Source organism: Hyaena hyaena, unplaced genomic scaffold (genome assembly GCF_003009895.1).
Source record: "Hyaena hyaena isolate Hyena2069 unplaced genomic scaffold, ASM300989v1 scaffold_1698, whole genome shotgun sequence".
NCBI classification, from domain to species: Eukaryota; Metazoa; Chordata; class Mammalia; order Carnivora; family Hyaenidae; genus Hyaena; species Hyaena hyaena.
The window spans coordinates 78,801-93,531 of NW_024082335.1; the positions used below are offsets into that span (position 1 = coordinate 78,801).

The following is a 14,731-nucleotide window of genomic DNA, read 5'->3' on the forward strand; positions in this document are numbered from 1 at the left end:
TGACATTGTTTTGTCTTTGACATTACCCTATGCTCTAATTCCATGGTTTCCACAGCTGTCATACTGCTCTCAAGGCACAGAACCTGCTGCTTGGTGACCACCAGTCCCTCAGTTAGCTAGATACTTCCATAGACTTCTGATATATAATTAAGACTTTATTTTCAGTTTTGGTTTCATTTCTGGCCCTAATGATCTAAATGTCTATATAACTCCTTATCAGATTAAAAAAAAAAAAAGAAAAAAGAAATGTTCTGGGGCATTTGGATGGCTCAGTCTGTTAAGTATCTGACTTTTGGTTTCAGTCATGATCTCATGGTTTGTGAATTCGAGCCCCGTACTGAGTTCTGTGCTGACTGTGCAGACCTGCTTGGGATTCTCTCTCCCTCTCTCTCTTTCCCGCCTCTGCTCACTCTCTGTCTCTCTCCTTGAAAGGAAAAAAAAAATAAACAAATATTCTTTGTCGGATGTAATAAACCACCACTGGCATTCAAGGTTATTAAAAATATATTATTTTCATAATTGGTTTGGAGTTGGCTGCGATGGCAAGGAGTTGAAGAACCAGCCGTAGCTTGAGCAACCCACTTGTAGACTCCACTTCTGTATCTTCTTTTCTCTCCTTGGGTATCCTGCAGCTCTTAGGAAAACATGGAGACCACATGATGGAAAACTGTTCACTAAAAATCAACATTTCATATAACAGCATTCAAAAGAAAACTCACCAATGGAAAGTTAGGGACGTTGAGAAAGATGTCCTATGAGGTTGGCCTTGGGGTACTCAGAATATGTGCCTGGGAAGGAACGGGCAGATCTTGTACACAGGAGACTCTGGTTATTCACTTTGGGGAGTCACCCATCACATAGTGGTGTGCAAACACATCCCACTTAGTGGGATGCTCCAAAGGCAGACTTCTATCTCTATCTCTACCTCTAAACTATCTATGTATATAAAGATGCAGGATTAAAAAAATAGAGGAACACCATCTACTCCTCATTTATTTTCAATTTAACAGAGAACATTTTATTAAGCTCCTACTCTACACAAAGCATTGTGCTTAACACTAGAGTACAGTGGGTTTCATATCCCAATAAGGGAGGAGGAAGGAGGAAATTTCAAGTGTGGCAGGTGCATCTAAATATGCAGTTGGGTTCATCCATTCACGTGACACACACATGGCACATTACATGGCTCATACACTGCACCAGAGCATTTGCCATAGTCCCACATTTGCACATTTGGCTTGCCTCCTTATTACCCCAAATTCCAGGGATTCTGTGAAGTTCTTCTTTGGCAATCAAGGGCAAGGGGATGTGCAGAGATCAGAAGTTGATTTATATTTGGTCCTGATTTCATCAGTCTTTAAGGAAATAGTCTACCTCTAGGTGGCTGTATGAGACTTGTTGAACCCTGGCAAATGTATTCCTTTCTCTTCCTATATTGAATCTATAACCATCTTTCCTGCCACTATTGACAGTGGGACCTTATCTCAATGCCTCCTCACCTGATATGTGGGTGAAACCTATCCCTACAGCCTGTCACAGAATTCTTTTTGACAGCCCAGGCCTTCTTCTGCTCCTAACACTTGTGTCTCCTCCTTTGTCTTTCTTCCCATATAACTGCACACACATAACTTACCCTCTGTCACCTCAGTTTTTCACACGTGAGGAATACATTCCAAGTTGCAATCAAGTCCACTTCTACTCTGAATTAATTTCCTCTTCAGGCTCTAATTATGTATAATTTCTGACTTGCACCTTTTTGTCAAGATCATCATAACAAAACTTCTTCCTCTGGATCAGGAATTGATTTGCTTCTTGAGTTGAATTCACTTCACTGTGCAAAAATAGAGCATTTCTATTTTGCATGTGCTGTTGTCTTCCTGTTGTACTGTGTTCAAGAACAATCATTTGGAAATTAGCTAAGAAAGACTCTCTGCTTCCCTGATGACAAGGTTCTAGGAAAGGCAGCTGTTGCACACATGGGACACGACAAATTTAATGGTTGTAAGGATGTCCAGTCCATATAAAAAAACAACCAAGAATTTGTTGGACCATGCCACTCAGAGTCCATGAGTTCAGAGTCACATCATAGCTGCTGCAAATAGAATGAGAGCATTTACTACAAAATGAATATTAATTGAACCTACGCTAAGCACCTTGCATTGTGTTTACTGCTTTACATGACTTATTACATTTCATCCTCATGGGGGGGAAAAAGGGAGTAACAGAAAAGAAGTTGTATCTGAAAGATTTTTTTTTCTGACATTTGTCCATTTATTTTCATGTGTTTCTTAGAAATTTATGCCCATCCAGTTATCTTTATGTTTTTAATCTCTTAGCCCTTTCCCAGACAGGAGAAGGTAAATGTCATGTTCTTGATGGGGGCAGAGGGAATACTTGGAGTATACTACTGCAAACCTGCTTAGTTTTAGTAGCACTGGTGTTGAGTTCTGATACATGGTGTCTAGTAGATGCACTTTAATCACCAAATTCTCAATATAAGGCTCAGTACATAATAGTTATACTTTCCCAAGCCATGAACTGAAATTCCTGACTTTCATATCAGTGAATACTGGCTCTGAATGGCTTTCTATCCAGAGCATCCAGCTTTTCCCCTTTTTACCAGCATCCCTCGCTGATAAAAATGGTGACCACCTTCCCTTACCCACACCACCCCAGCAGCAGATCCACTATTACTCCCTATCTGTGTGGGGTTTGAGATCCTTAAAATCTACAATGCCTAGACCTCAATTTAGAAGGGAGTGAACAAAGAAGCTCTACTCTACCTTTAGTTGCAGAATTTTCACCCTTAACTCCCTATGGGTAATAGGCCCACTTCTGGGAATATGCAGCAATTTACAGTAAAGTGTCTAATGTCAGATTCACAAAGTTTGCCTCCACTTTAATCTGAGGCTCGTCTATTTGGCAAGTTGTTCTTTCTGTTAGTCTATACCCATGGTCATTATAATGCCTCTCTCCTCAACCTGATTTAAGCTCTGGAGGAGTAAATGCCAGGTGGCACACACAGGGGTTAAGAGGAAACTCGTACACATAACTGAAGAGAGCAACAGGGGAAACAGATAATCCATTGCAGAGCTCTGAATAATTCTAGAGCTATCTGCCTCTATTCCTACAGGTCTTTTGCGTTTTTCTTCTAAAATACCTCTGCCTAGTAAGGAAGACAGATTTTGGCTTTTCCCTATTCCAAAAATCTGCAAGAAGAGATTATTTGGGAGCTCAGTTTTGGGGGTGGGTCTTTGGGATATATTCCTATGCCTTATCACCTCTTGACTGACATATTACTGCCTTTCTCTGTAAGTTTCATTAAACCAACTCTCTATATCCTACCCATGACTTATTCCCTACACTGAGCCTTCCAGGACAAATCACACCAGAGCTTTTTACTAACCTGTTCATGAGTCTTTTGTTCATCAGTGCCATAGATGTGACCCTGGACCCCTAAGCCTGACCAAGGTCTTGGTTCCAATACCTCCTGCTTACGTCCCATCCAGAAGTCAAGCTTCAAGGAGTATTTGTCTCAGAAGGTCCTCTCCAAGGCCCATTTCTGCCTTCTCCCTTCTTTCTTCTCCCAGCCTTGGAAATTTGGAGCATTGGAACAGTGGTGTCCCAAGGTCTTGAGCTGTATCCTGGTTTGGGCATTAGCCTTGTCACCAGAAAGGTGATTAATTTCAAGCATCACATACTGGTAGGAATGAAAAGTTAGGGAAGATGGCCTTTTCAATCTTTTTTTTTTTTTTAAGAACTCCAAGGACTTTGTCTCTACACTGAAACATATGTGGATAAAAAGATCAGAATAGGGCATTAAATTGGTCCATCAGGAAAATTTCCCCACCTTAACTCCCTTGACCCAGGTGTGTTCAGCTAGGACCATCGTGATCCCAGAACTCTGTTCTGTTTCATAGGACTCACCTCCATCAAAAGAAACTGACTTCCCAGTCCTGTATTTCTTATGAGCTCTTTCTCAGATCTCTCCATCCCAGCTCTGAAAGGTAAGGAAGGACAGAAAGGGAAGGGAGAAACTTTTGGAGGTTTCAATCAAATGCACCCATTTGAAGACTTTCTGAAATATATTGTTATCCTAGTGCCCTTTATATTAATCTGCTATGGCAGTCCCCAGGATCACTGGGCCTATAGAGGAAGTCAAGAAAGATTTCCTTTGATGGCGTTTAGATCCCCCTGAATTGATTCCCCAAGAGCACAGGGAAAAGATGCATCATGACGTAAAGCGTTGTGAGCTTACTAATATTTTTAGTATTAGTGTTAGTATTAATACTAATAGTATTTAGTATTAGTATTTTAGTATTCCATGAGAATACAACTTAGGATGCCCACCTGTTGGGAGATGTTACAGGGCATAATAACAGAGACATTCAGATGACATGCAGATTCAGAAACATAATTAGAAGAACTGAGGCGCCTAGGTGGCTCAGTGGGTTGAGTGTCTGACTCTTGATTTCAACTCAGGTCATGATCTCAGTTCAGGTTCATGGGCTTGAGCCCCATATCGAGCTTTGTGCTGACAGCATGGAGCCTGCTTAAGATTCTCTATTTCCCTCTCTCTCTGCCCCTCTCACACTCACACAATCTTTCTCTCAAAATATTTAAATAAACTTTAAAAAATAGAAGAAGAACCAACAAACCAACAGACACATAGGGACATAGGTCACTTTAAGTTTTATTCATTTTGATCAAAAATTTGTATTTTATTAAGGATTATCCATGTGGCAGTTTCTGACCTGAATAAAAATACATGAATGAATGACCAAACAAAGAAACAGTCATTCAGCTGATCTGGTGAAGATTATTTACGAGCCTGGAAGCTGAGCTAAAGGTCTGGTTTCACGTATATTTTCTCCATGCTACTCATAAATCCCAAGAGTTCTGGAAAATTCTTACCTTCCTATGAGCAATGGTAGGCGGGCAGGAGTCAGAGACCGCTTTGAATGCCAGCATGACAAAGCCCAGTGACAGGCTCCCTTTATACAAAGGGAAGTGACTAGTCACTGGGTGGCACCTTGTATAATCCCAGCATTTCATACTCAATCTTCTGTTCCTAAGAACATCTTCTCTGATTCAGTTTAAAACCTGTCACCTGAGTCATGTGTACTACTCTTCAGCTGCCCATAGTACCATGAACTCCTCCCCATGTCTAGACTGTGAGCAAAATAAACTTTCATAGCTATTTGTAACCTGAAAATGCCATTTTTCTTCTTGTCACAGGCATTGCCTCCATCCTCCCCGCTCACACTTATGACCAACTGTTTGTCAATTCTGGTATTTTTAACATTCCGGGAACTTCAGTCTAGCCTTATCTGTGGTGTATTGCCAAGCTGGAACTTTAATATCATCTTACTATTTGAAAATATATATCTCTGTTCCCCTGTGTGTAGGACTAGCTCATCAAGACAATGGTCATCTGGATTAGGAATTATATCTATGTTATTATATTTTTACACATATTTACATGTTATTAACAATAATATTATCTAATAAATACTTATCAAACATTTAACTGGACAGACTTAGATATAGTTTCCCTAGAGTTACCATATTGAACTGAGGGTAGGGTGTCTCATCATTTCACTTACTGCAGCTTTCTAGAAATAGCAGCTATTTTCATATTAGCAAAAAAAAAAAAATAGATGAATGTTTGAGTTTAAGACTGTCATTTCTAAATATATCAGAGCCAAGAAAACTCAGAACATTTGGAAAAACAATGGGCTTTGATTCAAACAGTTAGAGACCCATAATGTAGATCCAAGGCTTACCAAACAGGATGAGTTACCTCTGAAAAGAGTAAATCAGTTGGACACTTAAGTCGTATGCTTAGTTTTGTACATATATTATGCCGTACACTATCTACCAATAAATGAGCCATGTAAAATGATATTCTGAATAGCAGAGAGAGGTAGGTTTCCACTGACTTGTCTTTCCCTAGTCGTTCCTAACAACAAAACTGTCAGTTCGTCTGGGTCCCCTGAGTTATTCCTTGGGGAGCAGTGAGTCAAATTTATGCTCTAGAATTAGGCAGAGAGAATAAGCGAATTATACCACTCTGGATCTGCTTGGTTTTAATGCTATATATAACAGGGTTCATAAAAGGGGGGAAAAGGAAGTAGATGTAGCTCATCGTGATGTGGACCACATGAGGAGCATGTTTTCCAAACCTATGAATAAATGTTAGACCAACTACTGTGACATAGAAGACCAGGATACAGCAGATGTGAGAAACACATGTATTGAGGGCCTTGGCCCTTTCTTCTCCAGAAGCGATGCCCATGACAGTCTTAAGGATCAAAAAATAGGAGAAAAAGATGATAAGAAAGTCCAATAAGACCATTGAAAATACAACCACAACTGGATAGAGACGATTGAAGGTGATGTCAGCACAGGCTAACTTGATGACATCTTGGTGTAGACAGAAAGCGTGAGAGAGTACATGGGACCGACAATAGGGAAACCAGTGAAGCCGAATAATTATTGGCATGATTGACAGACCAGCTCTTGTCAATACCCCCATCCCAATCTTCATTACCTTGGTGTTGGTAAGGATGGAAGTATATCTCAAGGGGTTGCGGATGGCAATGAAACGATCATAGGCCATGGCAAGTAAAACACCAGACTCCACGATAGAAAGAGTATGGATAAAGTAGGCCTGAGAGAAGCAGGCCTGATGACCAATCTCTCTGTGATTCAACCATAGGACACCCAGAACTGTGGGCATCGTGGTCAAAGTCACTCCAAGGTCTGTGGCTGCCAGCATAGCTAAAAAATAGTACATGGGCTCATGAAGGCTATGATCATCCTTGATGAGAAAGAGAAGGGTGCCATTACCAAGAAGTATGGAGATGTAAACCACCAATAATGGGATGGAGATCCAGTGGTGTACCTTCTCCATACCTGGAAAGCCAGTAAGCAGAAACAGGGAAGTAGTGGTGTTGAGCCACATTGCAGGCCTTGCAGGTAATGCAGTAGAAGCTCTTCTGTGGAAGTTGCCCTTGAGTGTGCTACCTGCTCATAAGATGTTTATCAGTCTTGACTTCCAGTGATAGCAAGGATGATAATTTAGTCATTATGTGGAGATTCCTAGGTATGGGAGAATAGAATGTATAAGGAACTCTACATATTATTCACTGTTACTGGACAACATACAGGAAATACAGGAATGTCGGCAGAATAGAACTAGCTGATGTCCTTATAAATTATACAACCAAGAAAATAAAGGTAAAATACAAGAAGAAATCAGTGTATTTGAATAATGCCATAATAGTGTTGGAACTTACAGTGTATTTTTCGGTATGCTCTTTATCTTGATTTGTGATATTTCCCAGAGTGTACTAAACCTAAAAGATCAGTAGAAAATTAATTCCAAGCAGTTCTGGAAGAGCAAGTATGAACATCCAATGGCAAAACAAATAAACAAAAAAATCAATCAATCAAATAGACTTAGTTGATTTGAGGGAATGACCAATACTCATTACGTCTGGAAGAAAAACTTGAAGCTCTAGTGATTTTTGAGTGTCTATAAAAATGATATGAACTAATTCGGTTTATCTCCAAAACACATAGACCTCAAAATCCATGTTGCTGAGCATCATGGTTATTGATGTGATGCGTCTCAAAGAATTCAAAATTTCATAGTACAGATACAAAAATGAGCAATAAAAAGGGGGTTTTATGACAAACATTTGAGAGCACTATTGTTTAACAGCGCAGATAACTGTTAGCATCTCACCTATTTGGAGGTACAAAGATCGAAATTAGTTATTTACGCAAGTTCAAGGAGAAGAAAAAATTTTTTGAGGCAGAGAGAGACAGAGCCCAAGTGGGGGAGGGGCAGAGAGAGAGGGAGACACAGAATCTGAAGCAGGCTCCAGGTTCTGAGCTATCAGCACAGAGCCCAATGCAGGGCTCGAACCCAGGAATCGCAAGACCATTACCTGTGCTGAAGTCGGATGCTTAACAGAGTGAGCCACCCAGGTGCCCCAAGGATAAAGTTTTTTAAAAAGTGTGGAGTGTGGTGAGATTTAAAAAAAGTGAGAAAACCCTGTGACATTCAAATTTCAGGCATCACCTGGTATAGGTAGCCAAACTCTGGGAGTAAAAATTTAAACATGCATTGGTGGCATCATCCAGAGAAAAGGAGGGTCACCTTCTTTCTATTCTGGTTGGTATGGACTGTGTATCTCACATGCTTTGAAAAGAAATTTGGTGTGAATTTAGGATACGAATCCTAGGACAGCTTTTTCCCCATGAAAAAAGGTCTATAAGATTACTGGGTTTTTACCTTCAGAAGAATTTGATATTCTAGCTCTGCTTCTTTTTAGGAATAATAATATTGGGAAAGTCAATTAATCTTGAGCTGTGGTTTCATGATCCTTAAATGGTACTAGCAATTTCTGCCTTGCCAGTGATGCTCTGGACACAAGTTGTGAGAATGGAATGGGATTGCCAATGGGGAAGTGCTTTGCAAGGGGTCAGTGTTCTTCAATTTTAAAGTTCTGGTGTTACCATCACGGAGAAGAGCCTCCTTGCTGTTCTTCCTGGTGGCTATGCACCATGAATATCCATTCTTTCTGGGACATGTGTCAAATTTTCTTAAGAAACTTGGAGAACAGATATAAGATGATGGAGATTTTGAGGAGGCTGGATATAACTGTATCTACAAGTTCTAACCTAGAATTCACCAAACTGGTGTTTGGATGTGGAGAGAGAAAGAAGAGAGGGAAGGTGGTGAGTGAGGGTGGGGACTTCTGCAGGCTGCTAACGCCTGGAGTCCTGGGGCTGGAGCAGTTGGAGGGAAAAGCAAGTCTGTCTTCACAGGGGTAAGAGGAGGAATAGCGGACCCCTGCCTCTGAGTGAAACGCTTGGAAGATACTCAGTGAGGTTAAAGAAGCAGGAGTGGGGGCACCGGACAGGAGATAGCTTCAAAAAGGGAATGTAAGGAATAAATCATTGCTGAGTTTCCATTATGTATCAGGACATCAGGACACTACATGTGCCTCATTTTTGGTGGTGGTGAGGGGAGTAGAATCCTTACAGCAGCCTCTTTCCCCATTCTCCAGTCATATGGTTCTATGTCCAAGGTGATACATTCTGCAAATAGCACAGCCCTGTTTATGCACTGTGGATTAGAAAGACTCCAAGAATGGTGAAATCTATGTAGTATTTTGGAGTACATTCAAACTTACTGCTCTCTTTTCTGTTTTCATACTGAAAATCTGAACATTTTTACTTAATTTGTCCAGAGCTATTTTGTTGGACACGAGGTTATCTGTAAATTTTGGGGGGTTAAAAGTCTTAGACTTTTGCCTCATCCCTGCAGCCACCTATCATCTCCCAGAATCTTAGAGTGGACTTGAGTTTTCATTACTGAGAAGTTCATGCCCAAAGTCTTGAACACTACTACCTAACTGTGGGCTCTGTGCAAACACCCCAGAGAGCCTGCTCAGATTTTTATCTTTCACATGTTCCTTCAGTTTCCCGTAGACTCTTTTCCTTCCCTTTTTCTGACACTTCCTCTATCGTAATACTTAATTCCTCCTCCTTTATGAAAAATCTCCCAACGTTTGTCTGTTATCATTCTTTTCTGGATAGTTCACACTTATAATCCATTCTTCTGTTTATCCTATCTACAGGGCTCCGTTCTCAATTCATACTTCTTAGTAGAATGCCTCGCACACGATTTGTTCTCTTTTCTAGTCCCTGATTGATTGGTTTGCCGACACAGATTGATTTTCTGACCATTTTACACGCCTGATTTTGAACAGGTTGTCCAATCATCAAAGCATGCGGATTGATTGGTACACCCTACTAAGTGGTTGATTGATTCTGAATACATAGCTGTGTATCCCCAGCACTTAGGGATGCCCTCAGGGTTGTTTGTTATAAGGGATATGGAGAGAACAAACTACCCTATCCTCAGTGCAGGGAGCTGGATGCCTGTTGTACTCTGTGTACTTTTCCAGGTGCTAAAGATACACAGCTATGCAAACAGCCATCTCCAATCTAAAGGCACACACTGTCCACACTTCATCCAAGATTAACCTTGACTTGGCTTATCAGTCTTGGATGGTAGTGACTGTATTCCAGAAAGTATCCAAAGCCCTCATAATTACAGAGCTACCCCTTCTTGTACTTTTGGAAGAGATTCTATTCCTGTCAGTTATCTGGCTTTCTAGGGGGAAAGCCCATGCAGAAAATCACAGGGCTTGAACAGAGGCCAGAGAGGCTGCAGGTTCAGGCATGGAAAAAGCAAGAATTAGAAATGTGTAATTCATCCCCAAGTTTACACCTACCATCTGGATTGTTCCCACAAATCTTCTTTGCTTCATATGTTCCAGAATCTGTCCTTGGCCTTCTTAGATACATCTAAGGAGGTAGGATAAAGAAATCAGGTTTAGAGGTGTTGGAGAGTCTTAAAGACCCGTGACTTGGGGTGCCTGAGTGGCTCAGTTGAGCATCCGACTTTGGCTCAGGTCATGATCTCACGGTTCATGGGTTCGAGCCCCATGTTGGGCTCTGTGCTGACAGCTAACTCAGATCCTGGAGCCTGTTTCAGATTCTGTGTGTGTGTCACTCTTTCTCTGACCCTCCCCTGCTCACACTGTCTCTCTCTCTCTCAGAAATAAAACATTTAAAAAATTTTTTAAAAAGACTCATGCCTCTTCTCCACATACCCTTGACTGAGAATACTATCAGATTCTCTTTGCCAAGAAACCAGCTTCCTATTTCCTGTCTCTCTACTCTGATACCTGCAGGAAGACATCAGAGAGAAAATTCATCACATACTCTCACTGATCTGAATTTTGTTTCTCTCATTCCATAGGCGTGAATCTGTAGTCTCTAGCCTCATCAAGGATTTAGTGAAAATGGCATTCTTCTCATAGTCTGCACAAAATTCTGGCAGATAGGAGCATTGACATCAGAAGCTTATCTTCAGGGTCCATTCCTGATTTAGGTCACTCATTGCTCCTCCCTGTCTATACCCCTCCATCCCTTTGTGTCTCCCTTTGTTCATCTTTTTATCTTTATTTGAATCCTTGACTTTGGAGATCTGGGGCTTTACACAGAAGTCCCCAAGGTCTCTGTCTATGTCCTGGCTTTTACTTAAGCTCTGTTGCTAGGAGAGTGATTTGTTGTTTATATCTATTGGCATATGGAAGGACAAGCCGACCAGTTAGGAATGGGGACTGAAACAGAGTTCTTGGGAAAGCATTTTCCCCATATGTGTGTGGGAACTCCCAATCCTTCTTCCTAAAATGAGGAATGAGTGCAAATTAGAGGAGAGAAGGACATTACTTTGGTGAAGTAAGAGTTCTTCCCATTCTATCATCTTTCCCCTAATCTTGATGTGTGGCCCAGAGCCCTGTCTCACAGAAAGAAGCTGCCCTCTCCAGGCCCTGATTTCCTCTTTCTCCTCCATCTATATTCATCCCCGTGTTCTCTATAAGAAGACAGAGCAAGGATGGGAGTGCCTTTTCATCAAATTATGAGTTAAGATATGGAGGACAGGAATCATAATACCAATTATCTGGAAGCCAAAAGTCTTACTCCCTTTTCCCATAGAAAAAATGACAATACAGCTTACATGTGATTAAAAGCATGAGTGCTGGGGCACCTGGGTGGCTCAGTTGATTGTCTGATTCTTGATTTTGGCTCAAGTCATGCTCTTGCAGTCATGGGATCGAGCCCTGTGTTGAGTTCATTGCTGACAGCATGGAGCCCACTTGGACTCACTCCCTCTGCCCCTCTCCTGCTTTCTCTCTCTCTCTCGTTTTCTATATATATATATTGAAATATATATTTATATATTTCTATATATATATATATATTGAAATATATATTTATATATTTCTATATATATATATAAAGCTTGAATACTGGAACTTGAGTACTTGGCTTAGAATTTAACCTCATTGCACCTCGTATTCCATATCTCTAAAATGCATGTAATGATAATCACCATTGCATACAGTTATTGTGAGGTTTAAATATAAATCCCTTAGATTAGTACTCGACATATACTAAGCACTCAGTCAATGTCAGCTATTACTACCTCTGTCATAATCACACTTACTTTAATTATTTATATTTTGTTCTATATTCCCCCATTGAAGAGTGAATTATTTGGGAAGTAAATTTCATCCTTTGCAATTTTATGGCACATAGATATCCAAGAGATTAAACCATAGACTCAATGTCATATTCCCCAGTTTCTGCACCAGGAGGTAGATGATGTCACAGGCAATTTAATGATGTGTCCCTGATGAAGAGTAATTTTCATTTCCAGATTAAAACCATTAACTCAACACACACCATTCTACTTAGAAAAAATTTTAAAAATCTACTATGTTAGATTTTAGTCATAGATATATGCATAAATGATATACAGATAAACACACAGATGTATTCCTTTTTTCATAAAGCAAATGATGAGATTCAATTTACTTTAATTACAGATTAATTTAAATTTATTTGATCACATAATTATTGCTACAATGAGGAAGAAAACAGTATTGGGAAAATGTATAAGCCTAAATAGACCATCAGAAAATAATTCAAGGAGCATTTGTTTTAGTAAAAAAAACTTATTGAAGTCATTGTTTTTTTACATTTATTTATTTTTGAGAGACAGAGCACAAGTGGGGGTGCAGAAGGCAGAGAATGAGACACAGAATGTGAAGCAGGATCCAGGCTCTGAGCTCTCAGTACAGAGCCTGACGAGGGGCTCAAACTCACAAACCATGAGATCATGACCTGAGCCAAAGTCGGATGCTTAACCAACAGTGTCACCCAGTCGCCCCTTGAAGTAAATTTACATAAAGAAATATACCTGGAGTATAAATGTTAGCTCAATGGATTTGTTGCAAAGTAACTTCACCATTATAATTACCACCCAGAACAAGAAACACACTTTTACCAGCACAGCAAAGCCTCTTTTGTGCCCTTATGCAGTCTAGCTCCTAGAGTATTTTACCCAGTTGTAACCTTTATATAAGTGGAATCCTACTCCGTGTTCTCCTTGTGTTTGGTATCTATGCCCATCATTAGGTTTGTGAGAAATATCCATGTGTTTGCATGTAGGAGTAGTGTGTTCATTTTATTTCTAGATAGTATCCCATTGTATGTATATACCCCACATTTACTTTTCTACCCTTAATAGTAAAATAGTAGGATAGTAGTAGCTGGGGCTATGGGAGATCTGCTACTCTGATCATTCTGGTACATGTTCAGTTGATCGTTGTGTGCACATACATAATGAATTTGGACTAACTACGACTATAATTCCTTGGAAAGACTATATTCATCAATGGTAGTAGATACAGGTAGGTATTTTCTGAAGTGATTACATAATTTTATATTCCACTGGTAGTTCACGAGTCTCAACTGGTTCACATCTTTAACCACACTGGGTAGTTTCAGGGATTTTATTAAGTCAGTCTACTGAGTGTATAGTGGTTTCTCACTGTGGTTTAAAATTTTTTTAGTGTTGTATTTATTTCTGAGAGAGAGCATGAGCAGGGTAGGGTCAGAGAGGGGGGAGATACAGAATATGAAACAGACTCCAGGCTCTGAGCTAGCTGTCAGCACAGAGCCTGATTTGGGGTGCGGGGCTCGAACCCGCTAATCATGAGATCATGACCTGAGCCAAAGTCGGACGCTTAACCGATTGAGTCACCCAGGTGCCGCTTAAAAATTTTTTTTCTAGGGGCGCCTGGGTGGCTTAGTCGGTTAAGCGTCCAACTTTCGCTTAGGTCATGATCTCACGATTTGTGGGTTCAAGCCCCGCGTCGGGCTCTGTGCTGACTGCCAGCTCAGAGCCTGGAGCCTGTTTCAGAGTCTGTGACTCCCTCTCTCTCTGACCCTCCCCTGCTCACGCTATCTCTCTCTCTCTCTCTCTCTCGGAAATAAATAAAACATTTAAAAAATTTTTATTTTTTTTAATAAATAAAATTTATTTCCGAGAGAGAGAGAGAGCGAGTGATCTTGAGTAGGGGAGAGTCAGAGAGAGAGAGAGAGGGAGACACAGAATCTGAAACAGGCTCAGGCTCTGAGCTGTCAGCACAGAGCCCAATGCGGAGATTGAACCCACAAACGGTGAGATCATGACCTCAGCTGAAGTCGCATGCTCAACCAACTGAGCCACCCAGGCGCCCCCCTCACTGTAGTTTTAATTCGCATTTCCCTGATAACCAATAATGTGCACACATTTTTATATATTTATTGGTCAGTCGCCTCTTGCGAAAGACCTGTTTTAGTCTTTTGACCATTATAAATAGTGAGTTGTCATTTTTTAGTTGATTTTTTGGGTGTTATTTATAAATTATTGATATGAGTCTTGTATCAAATATAACATGGCAGATATCTTTGCTACTCTACGGTTGGTTTTTAAAAAATTCTTTTAATTATATTTTTCACAAAATAAGTTGTTTTTAAAGAAGTTTTATTTATGGTTCTTGTTTATGTGTAGTATGTAAGAAAATTTTAAATCCCAAATTGGTGAATACAAATCCCTCTGTTATTTTACAATAGCTTTGTTTTAAGTTTACCACAAACTGAGTTTTTTCTCTGATGTGAAGTTGGGATCAAGAACCATTTTGGTGTCCAAATTAATTTTGTGCCGTTAATTAACCTACATTCTGTTCTGATCTCAGAATGACCTATAGTTTGACACACCATCTTGCAAACTTTCACATAGTCCCAGCATGAT

General features: G+C 40.2%; 1 protein-coding gene across 1 annotated transcript; it reads right to left on the reverse strand.

The window, feature by feature from the left end:
* Positions 1-6,028: 6,028 nt before the first annotated feature.
* On the reverse strand, positions 6,029-6,967 carry LOC120226477 (olfactory receptor 51B6). Its single transcript, XM_039224669.1, has one exon. It carries the CDS (start codon positions 6,965-6,967, stop codon positions 6,029-6,031), a length of 939 nt encoding a protein of 312 aa, XP_039080600.1.
* Between the last annotated feature and the right edge of the window lie 7,764 nt (positions 6,968-14,731).